The following is a 13,030-nucleotide window of genomic DNA, read 5'->3' as shown; positions in this document are numbered from 1 at the left end:
TTCACATGAATAGCAGAAGCTAGTGTTCAAAATTTTGTAAAACATGGATAGTGACATGAAAGAATCGGGTTTTCTTTTACTTCTTTTGAGTAGTATATATTGTCTCTGTTTCTGATGATACACTGTTTCACTCCTGACATGTTTCATTCTCTTCGTCAGATCTCCTGAGTTATGCACGCCATGTGGAGGAAATGGATGACAAGCCTCTGCCCTTTGAACGCGACACCAAGGACTCCAGATCAGAACCCAAGAAGAACAACGTCCCTGTGAAGCCCTACAAGCCCAAGTCCTTCACCGAGCTGGTGAGACTGCAGCGACCTGAGAAGCTCCGGACAGGTCCAGTGAGGCGGTCGGGGCCCAACTACGTTGAGAGGCTATCTAGTATGAGTCGGCAGAACACAGCACGGGATTCCACTACTGAGGAAAAGGAGAGGCTGTATGGTGAGTGTGATGTGTTGGCTGTTGTTGCTGTTAGTGTTCACCGCAGGACTGGGATCCTGGTATCCCATACTTGTCAACTGCTGCATGTGGCGGAGCCTTATCATAGGGCTTTATCATCCACTGTTAAGGAACATGCTGATCTCAGATTGAAAAGGGGCATCTGTTTCTGATCTTGGTGAAAGAGGGCATCTATTTGCTGATCTTAGTGAAAGAGGACATCTATTTACTGATCTTAGTGAAAGAAGGCATCTATTTGCTGATCTTAGTGAAAGAGGACATCTATTTGCTGATCTTAGTGAAAGAAGGCATCTATTTGCTGATCTTAGTGAAAGAGGGCATCTATTTGCTGATCTTAGTGAAAGAGGACATCTATTTGCTGATCTTAGTGAAAGAAGGCATCTATTTGCTGATCTTAGTGAAAGAGGACATCTATTTGCTGATCTTAGTGAAAGAGGGTATGTTTGCTGATCTTTGTGAAAGAGGGCATCTATTTGCTGATCTTTGTGAAAGAAGGCATCTATTTGCTGATCTTAGTGAAAGAGGGCATCTATTTGCTGATCTTAGTGAAAGAGGACATCTATTTGCTGATCTTAGTGAAAGAAGGCATCTATTTGCTGATCTTAGTGAAAGAGGACATCTATTTGCTGATCTTAGTGAAAGAGGGTATGTTTGCTGATCTTTGTGAAAGAGGGCATCTATTTGCTGATCTTTGTGAAAGAGGGCATCTTTTTGCTGATCTTTGTGAAAGAGGGCATCTATTTGCTGATCTTTTCGAAAAAGGGCATCTATTTGCTGATCTTTGTGAAAGAGGGCATCTTTTTGCTGATCTTTGTGAAAGAGGGCATCTATTTGCTGATCTTTGTGAAAGAGGACATCTATTTGCTGATCTTTGTGAAAGAGGACATCTATTTGCTGATCTTTGGGAAAGAGGGCATCTATTTGCTGATCTTTGGGAAAGAGGACATCTATTTGCTGATCTTTGGGAAAGAGGACATCTATTTGCTGATCTTTTGGAAAGAGGGCATCTATTTGCTGATCTTTGTGAAAGAGGGCATCTATTTGTTGATCTTAGGGAAAGAGCGTATGTTTGCTGATCTTTGGGAAAGAGGGCATCTATTTGCTGATCTTTGGGAAAGAGGGCATCTATTTGTTGATCTTTGGGAAAGAGGGTATGTTTGCTGATCTTTGTGAAAGAGGACATCTATTTGCTGATTTTTGGGAAAGAGGGCATCTATTTGCTGATCTTTGGGAAAGAGGGCATCTATTTGCTGATCTTTGGGAAAGAGGGCATCTATTTGCTGATCTTTGGGAAAGAGGGTATCTATTTGCTGATCTTTGTGAAAGAGGGCATCTATTTGCTGATCTTTGTGAAAGAGGGCATCTATTTGCTGATCTTTGGGAAAGAGGGCATCTATTTGCTGATCTTTGTGAAAGAGGGCATCTATTTGTTGATCTTTGGGAAAGAGGGTATGTTTGCTGATCTTTGGGAAAGAGGGCATCTATTTGCTGATCTTTGTGAAAGAGGGCATCTATTTGCTGATCTTTGGGAAAGAGGGCATCTATTTGCTGATCTTTGGGAAAGAGGGCATGTGTTTGTGTAACTGAAAGGGGCAGAGGATACTGTGCTGATCTGAGGATGAAAAAGAGCATCCCGGACTGAATATTGACATCGCTGACTTTGGCTTATGCCTGGCAACCCTCAGCTGTTGTGTTGCTCATTTTGGTGATGGTGCTCAGACTATCAACTTGGGCTGGGATGAGTCCAAATTTACTACCCAGTTACCCTACCCCTGTTACCTGACCCTACCCGGGTACCCGCTGTAGGTCTCAAGAGATGGGTACAAAATGTCTGATTGGGAATACTGTAAACAGGGAATTTTTTGCGACTGTTTTATTATTGCGAGTTTTGCAAACGAGACTCAATCGCAAAAATTAAAAACGCAAAAATACGTATAAATAATACATACATACTTTATTCATTGCAACGCGTCATCAAATGTTGAAATCATCAACCAGAACTACAAGTTACTCAATAAGTTAAAAACACAAATGAATGCAGAATGGTCACACAATACGTCACAAATGACAGTATAAACAGACCAGTTAGTGTCACTGTTACCTCACAGTAATTCTGCCTTCTTCCAACCTCGCTTGATTGCGTCAGTGTCCTTTGCAATTTTGTCCACACATGACATGATTATCGTATTTGATAATTGGTCGCAATCTCTTCCGGTCAAATTTCCGTCCAACTCAGAAAAACTAGCTTCGGAGAGAAGCTGTCTATTGTTTGGTACGCGAGGGGTCATCTCAACACGGCAACTCGCAAAAATATCTCGTCGCAGTATTGTCTTTGGCGTGGTATTTGCAATATTTTAACGGCGCAGAAATAAAGCTGTTTACAGTAGTCTGATCGTAGCCTTTGAAAAATGTATTTAGACACATGTATAAAACGATCTGGTCCTGCAAACACAAAAGTTGACTGAAGTTTTATCTGTATTCAACCATATAAAAGTCAGAAGGAATGTGTACATAGTCAGAAAGAAATGTGAACATTAGTGACTTGTTGTGTAACCATGGAGTTCTTGATAATTTATGTCATTAAACAATATATCACGTGACTAACCATGGGGCCGTGTACTCCTGTGGGTATCTGGGTCCTTTTCAGTACCCACCCGACCCGAGTACCCGAGTACTTACTTGTACCAGCCGGTGGTCCCTAGCCCCAAGATTTATTATACTTTACATGCCATGAAAAACATTCATTGACCTGTTGTTTGTGATGCGTGTTGATGAGGGGGCTTGTTTCTTGTTGATTGTGTTCTAAGATGTGAGTGAATGTCTTTTTGTGGCATGTAATCCTGATATATATATATGCCCTATGTCCAATTCCTTGCCATAGTTTCAAGGATCATTGACTGATTGGATAAAAGGATGTAGACAGTTGATTTCACACTGATGATGTGGTTATCTCAACTTGATCTGCAGGTTCTAAGCACATCCCTGGCACAGCGCGGAAGGCGGCCACAGGGCCACGGCGGGTGAAGACGTACGCAGAGCGTCTACAGGAGATGAAGCCAAGGACGCAGTACTCCACGCCAGTCGTCCCCAGACAGCATGTCCCAGAGTCAGGTCAGAAGGAAACACTCTTCTCTATTTAATTACACTTTGGGGAAGGATGCCTGTCGTAAGGCTTGGCCAAAAGAATCCGGTGGTCCTGCTTGCATGGCTGGTATCCTGCAATCTTGCCCAGTGGTGTATATATTGTTTATGTTTTCAGTCACTATATTTTCTGGTCCTTACTCAGTTTGAAAACCACTGTGATAAACAAGATAAAGCTAGATTATTGCTGACATCAAACAACATTTACTCTCTTTAGATTTTTGTTTTGTGAAAATGATATGAATGATTATGCAGTGTGATCATGAAGAAATTTTAATAACCAGACCGTGATACTTTGTGTTACTGTATCAGCTTCCTGCTGTTTGAAACCTTGATAACTGTCTATGTATTAGATGTGCATCGCAACTTCAAGTCAATCAAGTTTGTAGTAGGGAAATAGCTCCCTAAACTTGTCTGTACACAAACTGAACTGAACTATACAGTGAAACTCCAGAAGTATGCTTAACAAACTGGTGGTCTCTTTCAGTTCGTTATGTCTAGTGTTGCAGTACAACCATTATATTTCATTGCACTACTTTTTAGACATGGTGCCATTGTAATTGGTTTTCGGTTTGACTATTTTATCACTATTTAATCTCTTAGTTATTTTGATATCCACCTATTTTATCACTATGTTATAATATCCATCTCTTTTATCACTTATTATATCCACCTATTTTATCACTATGTTATAATATCCACCTATTTTATCCCTGTTATTATATCCACCGATTTTGTCACTATGTTATTATAAGATCCACCTATTTTATCACTATGGTATTATTATATCGACCTACTTTATCACTGGTATTATAAAATCCACCTATTTTATCACTATGGTATTATTATATCGACCTACTTTATCACTGGTATTATAAAATCCACCTATTTTATCACCATGGTATTATGATATCCATTTATTTTATCACTGTTATATTATCCACCTATTTTATCTCTATTTTATCACTATGTTATTATAATATCCACCTATTTTATCACTGTTTTTATGATATCAACCTACTTATCACTATGTTATAATATCCACCTATTTTATCACTGTTATTATATCCACCTATTTTGTCACTATGTTATTATAATATGCCCCTATTTTATCACTGTGGTATTATAATATCGACCTACTTTATCACTGGTATTATAATATCCACCTACTTTATCACTGTTATTATAATTTCGACCTACTTTATCACAATGATTTTATATTATCCACCTACTTTATCATTGATATTATAATATCGACCTACTTTGTCACTGTTATTATAATATCGACCTACTTTATCGCTATGTTATTATAATATCCACCTATACAGTGAAACTCTAAGTGCACTGGACTGTTCAACTACAGTAGCGGTAGTTCAGCCAAATTGTAGGACAATTAGGATTCTTCTTGGACTGTATTTATCTGTTATGAAATATAGATTTAATGAAGTTGAAGTCAACGATCTGTTCTATGTTGCAGTGAGAACACGCTCAGCGGGCTGGCAGGCAACGTATCGGAAGCCAACTCCTACAGGTCCCAAGCACAAACCCCAGACCTACGTGGAACAGCTGAAGAGACTGAATGCCAACTCTACCTCGAGGAGAACTCTGAAAGGTGAGGACCCCAGAGCAGTGGGGAGGAGCAGGCACATTATACTGGTTCTGGGAAATCATGGACTCCAGAAAGTCGGCTTTATTTGTTGATATCACAAGTTGTCTTTGGATACTCATGATATCAATCACTGGATTGACTGGACCAGGCTCGAATATTGAGTTTGGAGTGAAACAACTATATTTCACCTGTCTGACGGTGTGTCACCTGTCTGACGGTATGTCACCTGTCTGATGGTATGTCACCTGTCTGACGGTGTGTCACCTGACTGACTGTGTGTTACCTGTCTGATGGTATGTCACCTGTCTGACGGTGTGTCACCTGTCTGATGGTATGTCACCTGACTGATGGTATGTCACCTGTCTGATGGTGTGTCACCTGTCTGACGGTATGTCACCTGTCTGACGGTGTGTCACCTGTCTGATGGTATGTCACCTGTCTGACGGTGTGTCACCTGTCTGACGGTATGTCACCTGACTGATGGTATGTCACCTGTCTGACGGTGTGTCACCTGTCTGACGGTGTGTCACCTGACTGTGTGTCACCTGTCTGACGGTGTGTCCCCTGACTGTGTGTCACCTGTCTGACGGTGTGTCACCTGACTGTGTGTCACCTGTCTGACGGTGTGTCACCCGTGTGTCACCTGTCTGACGGTGTGTCACCTGTGTGTCACCTGTCTGATGGTGTGTCACCTGTCTGACGGTGTGTCACCTGTGTGTCACCTGTCTGATGGTATGTCCCCTGACTGACTGTGTGTCACCTGTCTGACGGTGTGTCACCTGACTGACTGTGTGTCACCTGTCTGATGGTGAGTCACCTGACTGATGGTGTGTCACCTGACTGATGGTGTGTCACCTGTCTGATGGTGTGTCACCTGACTGACTGTGTGTCACCTGTCTGATGGTATGTCCCCTGTCTGACTGTGTGTCACCTGACTGACGGTGTGTCACCTGTCTGACGGTGTGTCACCTGTCTGATGGTGTGTCACCTGTGTGTCACCTGTCTGATGGTATGTCCCCTGACTGACTGTGTGTCACCTGTCTGACGGTGTGTCACCTGACTGACTGTGTGTCACCTGTCTGATGGTGAGTCACCTGACTGATGGTGTGTCACCTGACTGATGGTGTGTCACCTGTCTGATGGTGTGTCACCTGACTGACTGTGTGTCACCTGTCTGATGGTATGTCCCCTGTCTGACTGTGTGTCACCTGACTGACGGTGTGTCACCTGACTGACGGTGTGTCACCTGACTGACGGTGTGTCACCTGACTGACGGTGTGTCACCTGACTGATGGTGTGTCACCTGACTGATGGTGTGTCACCTGTCTGACGGTATGTCACCTGACTGATGGTATGTCACCTGTCTGACGGTGTGTCACCTGTCTGACGGTGTGTCACCTGACTGTGTGTCACCTGTCTGATGGTATGTCCCCTGACTGACTGTGTGTCACCTGTCTGACGGTGTGTCCCCTGACTGTGTGTCACCTGTCTGACGGTGTGTCACCTGACTGTGTGTCACCCGTGTGTCACCTGTCTGACGGTGTGTCACCTGTGTGTCACCTGTCTGATGGTGTGTCACCTGTCTGACGGTGTGTCACCTGTGTGTCACCTGTCTGATGGTATGTCCCCTGACTGACTGTGTGTCACCTGTCTGACGGTGTGTCACCTGACTGACGGTGTGTCACCTGACTGATGGTGTGTCACCTGACTGATGGTGTGTCACCTGACTGATGGTGTGTCACTGTCTGATGGTGTGTCACCTGACTGACGGTGTGTCAACTAGGTGATTTTGTGTCATCATACTGCATGCAATCGACCACTGTGTTTTATAGTCCTGGCTTGATCGGTTTTGTTTTAAATTTTATACATATATACATTAAAATTAATATTTAATAGGTTTTAAGTTCCGACTTTCTAATGCTTCTTAAACAAGAGTTGAATTAAGATCCAGCAACTATTTGAACCCTATTGGTTTTGAAGGCTTCTTTTCTTCAGGGAGATGTTGTGGACTTGTCCAGTTGTTGAAGTTGTTGTTTGTCATGGTATAGACTGGGTTTTGTTCCCTCATATAACCTGGATAAAGCCCTTTCTTGGTGTCGTTGTTTGTCATGGTATAGACTGGGTTTTGTTCCCTCATGTAACCTGGATGAAGCCCTTTCTTGGTGTAGTTGTTTGTCATGGTATCGACTGGGTTTTGTTCCCTCATGTACCCTGGATGAAGCCCTTTCTTGGTGTAGTTGTTTGTCATGGTATAGACTGGGTTTTGTTCCCTCATGTACCCTGGATGAAGTCCTTTCTTGGTGTAGTTGTTTGTCATGGTATAGACTGGGTTTTGTTCCCTCATGTACCCTGGATGAAGCCCTTTCTTGGTGTAGTTGTTTGTCATGGTATAGACTGGGTTTTGTTCCCTCATGTACCCTGGATGAAGCCCTTTCTTGGTGTAGTTGTTTGTCATGGTATAGACTGGGTTTTGTTCCCTCATGTACCCTGGATGAAGTCCTTTCTTGGTGTAGTTGTTTGTCATGGTATAGACTGGGTTTTGTTCCCTCATGTAACCTGGATGAAGCCCTTTCTTGGTGTAGTTGTTTGTCATTGTATCGACTGGGTTTTGTTCCCTCATGTACCCTGGATGAAGTCCTTTCTTGGTGTCGTTGTTTGTCATGGTATCGACTGGGTTTTGTTCCCTTATGTAACCTGGATGAAGCCCTTTCTTGGTGTAGTTGTTTGTCATGGTATAGACTGGGTTTTGTTCCCTCATGTACCCTGGATGAAGTCCTTTCTTGGTGTAGTTGTTTGTCATGGTATCGACTGGGTTTTGTTCCCTCATGTAACCTGGATGAAGCCCTTTCTTGGTGTAGTTGTTTGTCATGGTATCGACTGGGTTTTGTTCCCTCATGTACCCTGGATGAAGCCCTTTCTTGGTGTAGTTGTTTGTCATGGTATCGACTGGGTTTTGTTCCCTCATGTACCCTGGATGAAGCCCTTTCTTGGTGTAGTTGTTTGTCATGGTATCGACTGGGTTTTGTTCCCTCATGTAACCTGGATGAAGCCCTTTCTTGGTGTAGTTGTTTGTCATGGTATCGACTGGGTTTTGTTCCCTCATGTACCCTGGATGAAGCCCTTTCTTGGTGTAGTTGTTTGTCATGGTATCGACTGGGTTTTGTTCCCTTATGTAACCTGGATGAAGCCCTTTCTTGGTGTAGTTGTTTGTCATGGTATCGACTGGGTTTTGTTCCCTTATGTAACCTGGATGAAGTCCTTTCTTGGTGTAGTTGTTTGTCATGGTATCGACTGGGTTTTGTTCCCTTATGTAACCTGGATGAAGCCCTTTCTTGGTGTAGTTGTTTGTCATGGTATAGACTGGGTTTTGTTCCCTCATGTACCCTGGATGAAGCCCTTTCTTGGTGTAGTTGTTTGTCATGGTATCGACTGGGTTTTGTTCCCTCATGTACCCTGGATGAAGCCCTTTCTTGGTGTAGTTGTTTGTCATGGTATCGACTGGGTTTTGTTCCCTCATGTAACCTGGATGAAGCCCTTTCTTGGTGTAGTTGTTTGTCATGGTATCGACTGGGTTTCGTTCCCTCATGTAACCTGGATGAAGCCCTTTCTTGGTTTAGTTGTTTGTCATGGTATCGACTGGGTTTTGTTCCCTCATGTAACCTGGATGAAGCCCTTTCTTGGTGTAGTTGTTTGTCATGGTATAGACTGGGTTTCGTTCCCTCATGTAACCTGGATGAAGCCCTTTCTTGGTGTAGTTGTTTGTCATGGTATCGACTGGGTTTTGTTCCCTCATGTATCCTGGATGAAGCCCTTTCTTGGTGTCGTTTTTAGTCATGGTATAGACTGGGTTTTGTTCCCTCATGTACCCTGGATGAAGCCCTTTCTTGGTGTAGTTGTTTGTCATGGTATCGACTGGGTTTTGTTCCCTCATGTAACCTAGATGAAGTCCTTTCTTGGTGTCGTTGTTTGTCATGGTATCGACTGGGTTTTGTTCCCTCATGTAACCTGGATGAAGCCCTTTCTTGGTGTAGTTGTTTGTCATGGTATCGACTGGGTTTTGTTCCCTCATGTACCCTGGATGAAGCCCTTTCTTGGTGTTGTTGTTTGTCATGGTATAGACTGGGTTTTGTTCCCTCATGTAACCTAGATGAAGTCCTTTCTTGGTGTTGTTGTTTGTCATGGTATCGACTGGGTTTCGTTCCCTCATGTACCCTGGATGAAGCTCAACATGATATTGCGGGAATATTGCTAATAATGTTGTAAAACAAGACTCACAAGAGTAACAATACTAACCTTGCTTCACAGGAGGCAAGACAGTGACCATCCAGCCTCGTACATTCATGAAGGCAAGAAAGCCGGCACATCCTGCCAAGAATTATGTAGAGCAGTTGCAGGACATCAATGCTCAAGCTCCAGAAACTCTCAGGCGAACAGGTAACCATTAACCATCATTTTGTGAATATGCTGTGCTGTGAATATGCTGTGTTTTATTCGATAAAGCATATGCCTGACTTGTGATTGGTCGTAGCAAATTGTGTCACAAAATTTAATATTAATACATGAGTGAAGTGTATATGATGTATGTAATGAAAAGTTTTTGAGCACAATTAGTATGTAAATGTGAAGAGATTCTTCATAAATATTTTTGGTTAAAAAATGTTAAAGGGACACAATATTGTTTGAATTATTTTGTTTAAGTCACAGAATCTACATGTGTATGTTTATCACTTGTTGCAGCCCAGAGTCGCAGATACCCAACTGGAAGGGGTGTGACTCGGCCCCGCCCCTACAGCACCCCGTACAGGTCGATGGAGGAAGATATCGCTGAGGGATGGGAGGCGAGGTCCGAGGTCAGCGACTGGGTCATGGAGGATGATGTCCGACAGTTGCTGTATGCAGAGGATGATGCGTCTGTTGTCTACACGGTAAGGACAAACGTATATGGTGTCTGTCTGAGAGTTGATAATGGGGTACCATAGTGAATGGTATTTAGAGTGGTCATCAAGTTAAACACCGGGGTTTGATTCCCCTGATCCCTCCCTCATTCACCCAACCAAACCCCAACCCTCCTCCTTCCCTCACAAAAAAGAAATAAAACCACTACCAACAGCAAAAACACCTGCCCAACAACCCTCCCACTAACTCTCCCACCCAAACACTCACAAACCCACCCAACAACACACCAGCATCACTTACAAACCTCCCATACATCCACCCACGCACTTACCCAACCAACCCAAAGTCCAAACCAACCACCAAATTTCCCTCCGACTTTCCCAAACACCAACACACTCAACGACCTGCTCAAACAACCAAACCCTCCAAACAAGAAATCATTCACCCACTCATCCACCTTGACCTTGCCTCCAACCAGTGTATAAAATTTCCCAAAATTTCAGTCAGACAACCCGACTGGCAACATTGCAAAGTTACAAGACCAGATAAAATGTTGCCAGTCCAGAATTTGCTGGTGTAACGAACAAAAAATATTAAAGGGTAAAATTAAGAATAGTTCTGTTTAATGTAGTTCTCAGAAAATATCAATAAACTGTTGGATTTTCAACTCTGTAACTTTAACTCCTGACCATTGGGCGTGCAACTTTTCAACTGACCTTCCGTCAGCGAAATAGAGATCGATGCTCATTATGTCAATCATTGGATTGTCTGCTCCAAACTCGATTATTTACAGATCGCCATCGTATACCTGGAATATTGCTGAGTGCAGCGTTAAACAACCAAAAAAAACCAGATTTAATGCAACAGCCCATTAACTTGCCCAAACACCCAGACACTCCACAACCTGCTCAAACAACCCATGCACACACAACCCTCCCACAACAAATCATTCCCCCACCCATGCACCTACACCCTCCCTCCATCCCACCCACTCACTCACTCAATGGGATGGTCAAGAGCCATCCACTCACTCACTCAATGGGATGGTCAAGAGCCACCCACTCACTCACTCAATGGGATGGTCAAGAGCCATCCACTCACTCACTCAATGGGATGGTCAAGAGCCATCCACTCACTCACTCAATGGGATGGTCAAGAGCCATCCACTCACTCACTCACCCTATACAGTAGTCCCCCCTCAGTAAGGAGACTGTTTGGCAGACTCATCATATGGCTGAAATATACCTACCTGTACCATCCATCCACTATAATAAGCCACCCACCAACACCTGGTTATGAAAGATGAATAGCTGCAGCTGAAACTCTACTGTTTTCTGTGCTAGGTGGGAGGAACAGCCTCAGCCTTGGACTACCCGATGTCCGACGGTAGGTCCGACTACTACAATGAAGTGATGGGCGAAGACGACTACCTCTACACCAACTCCGTCGACGTTGACGAGATATGGGACATTGCTGATGCAGCCTCCATCGGAAGTGGCAGCGTGGCCAGTGTCATAGACTGGGATGCAGTGGATAGGCTCATTGCAGATGAAGATGATGTGTAGTCTTGAGGCATGCATGTATTAATGGGGCATTCTTCTGAGTTTGTGCCCTTTTGATATGATAAAGTATCGCAATGATGGTTACCATATTCGACGTAATAAGCGCCCAGAGCGCTCTCAAAATTAGAAATAGGGGGCTGTTATAAGAATATCATTTTGGTGAAAAAAAACAGTTGAAAGATAAATTTCGTGTTTTATGCTGACAGCATGAAATGTTTATGTAAGACAGATATATTTTTCCTGAATGTAATTGCCCATAATTAAGGGTGCATATAACACACGAGTGCGTATTATACTCGAATAAATAAGACTTTTGTACATTGATCAATCAGAAGGGGTGCTAATTGAGATTGTTCACAAGTTAATATATTAGCAAATATCGCCATGGGCGCTTATTAGATGTGTTTTGGATGATGGAGCTTTAGTAATTTCAAACTGAAATCTTGTATTGCAAATTGGTCTCAGCAAGAGAAAATTGTAATGCCTCCGTGAACAAAGATTATTGCTGTTTGAATGCAAATAATTAAAGTTGTAGATAAATGAAGTACAATGTTGTTACTATCGATAATAATTACCCCCCTATGTATCTCCCCCCCCCCCCCCCCCCCAATCCTTTGTGTACTATAATCCTGTGGGGCAGCCACTCATCCTATAGGTCCTGCTATTCCTGTGGATGCTTTTAATCCTGTGGATTCTGAACAATTCCTCCAGATCTTTCACCAATTCCTTAGATGCTTCTTTTCGTGTGGAAGATTTTGTTCCATTAATCCTATGCGCCCCAGTATTCCTGTTAATGTTTACAGTCCTGTGAAACTCTACTTTTTTCTATTTCTCCTCTGTATTCTGAAGTATGAATGTAGAAGCTTATAATCTTGTGGATCCAGCACTGCTCCAGTGCATCTTCCACTGTGGGTCCACTACTCCTGAAGACTTTCCTCATGATATTTTGATTCCTCTGTTCTCCTGTACACTTGATGCTTGTGACCTCACTTAGCTGTCTGTGATATTATTTCATTTATTTATCTGGTTAATGTAGATATTGTACACATGTTTTATTTTAGTATTTATGAGCAGTGAATCTTTAGTTACCAAGTAACCCGCTCATTGAATGTACAGTGATCTTAATGCTCAATTCAGCGGGGACATCACTCGCTAGTTAGAGAAATTACCTGGAAATAGTGATAGCTTTATCCAGATATCAGTGATTCCATCCAGACATTTATCACTTCTTTTATACAAGAGAAATAAAGTACATATACATTCACTGGCTTTCTGTTCTCAGTCTTCGAGGGGTGGTCGGGTAGCCTAGTGGCCGAAGACCCGGGTTTGATTCCCGACATGGTTACAATGTGTGAAGCCCATT

At 42.9% G+C, this 13,030-nt stretch overlaps 1 protein-coding gene across 1 annotated transcript in view; it reads left to right on the top strand.

Moving 5' to 3' along the window:
* The window catches only part of LOC139478544 (ciliogenesis and planar polarity effector 1-like), a 66,145-nt gene extending 53,883 nt beyond the window's left edge, over positions 1-12,262 (top strand). The window contains exons 36-41 of the mRNA XM_071261042.1: positions 160-441; positions 3,427-3,570; positions 5,078-5,212; positions 9,515-9,643; positions 9,947-10,134; positions 11,449-12,262. Coding sequence (XP_071117143.1) covers positions 160-441; positions 3,427-3,570; positions 5,078-5,212; positions 9,515-9,643; positions 9,947-10,134; positions 11,449-11,670 — 1,100 coding nt within the window. The 3' untranslated portion in view covers positions 11,671-12,262. The remainder of the gene's footprint in view (positions 1-159; positions 442-3,426; positions 3,571-5,077; positions 5,213-9,514; positions 9,644-9,946; positions 10,135-11,448) is intronic.
* The last annotated feature ends 768 nt before the right edge of the window (positions 12,263-13,030 follow it).

Source organism: Haliotis cracherodii, unplaced genomic scaffold (genome assembly GCF_022045235.1).
Source record: "Haliotis cracherodii isolate W230 unplaced genomic scaffold, xgHalCrac1.p SCAF_4, whole genome shotgun sequence".
NCBI lineage: Eukaryota > Metazoa > Mollusca > Gastropoda > Lepetellida > Haliotidae > Haliotis > Haliotis cracherodii.
This window is presented reverse-complemented; position numbering and strand designations above follow the sequence as displayed.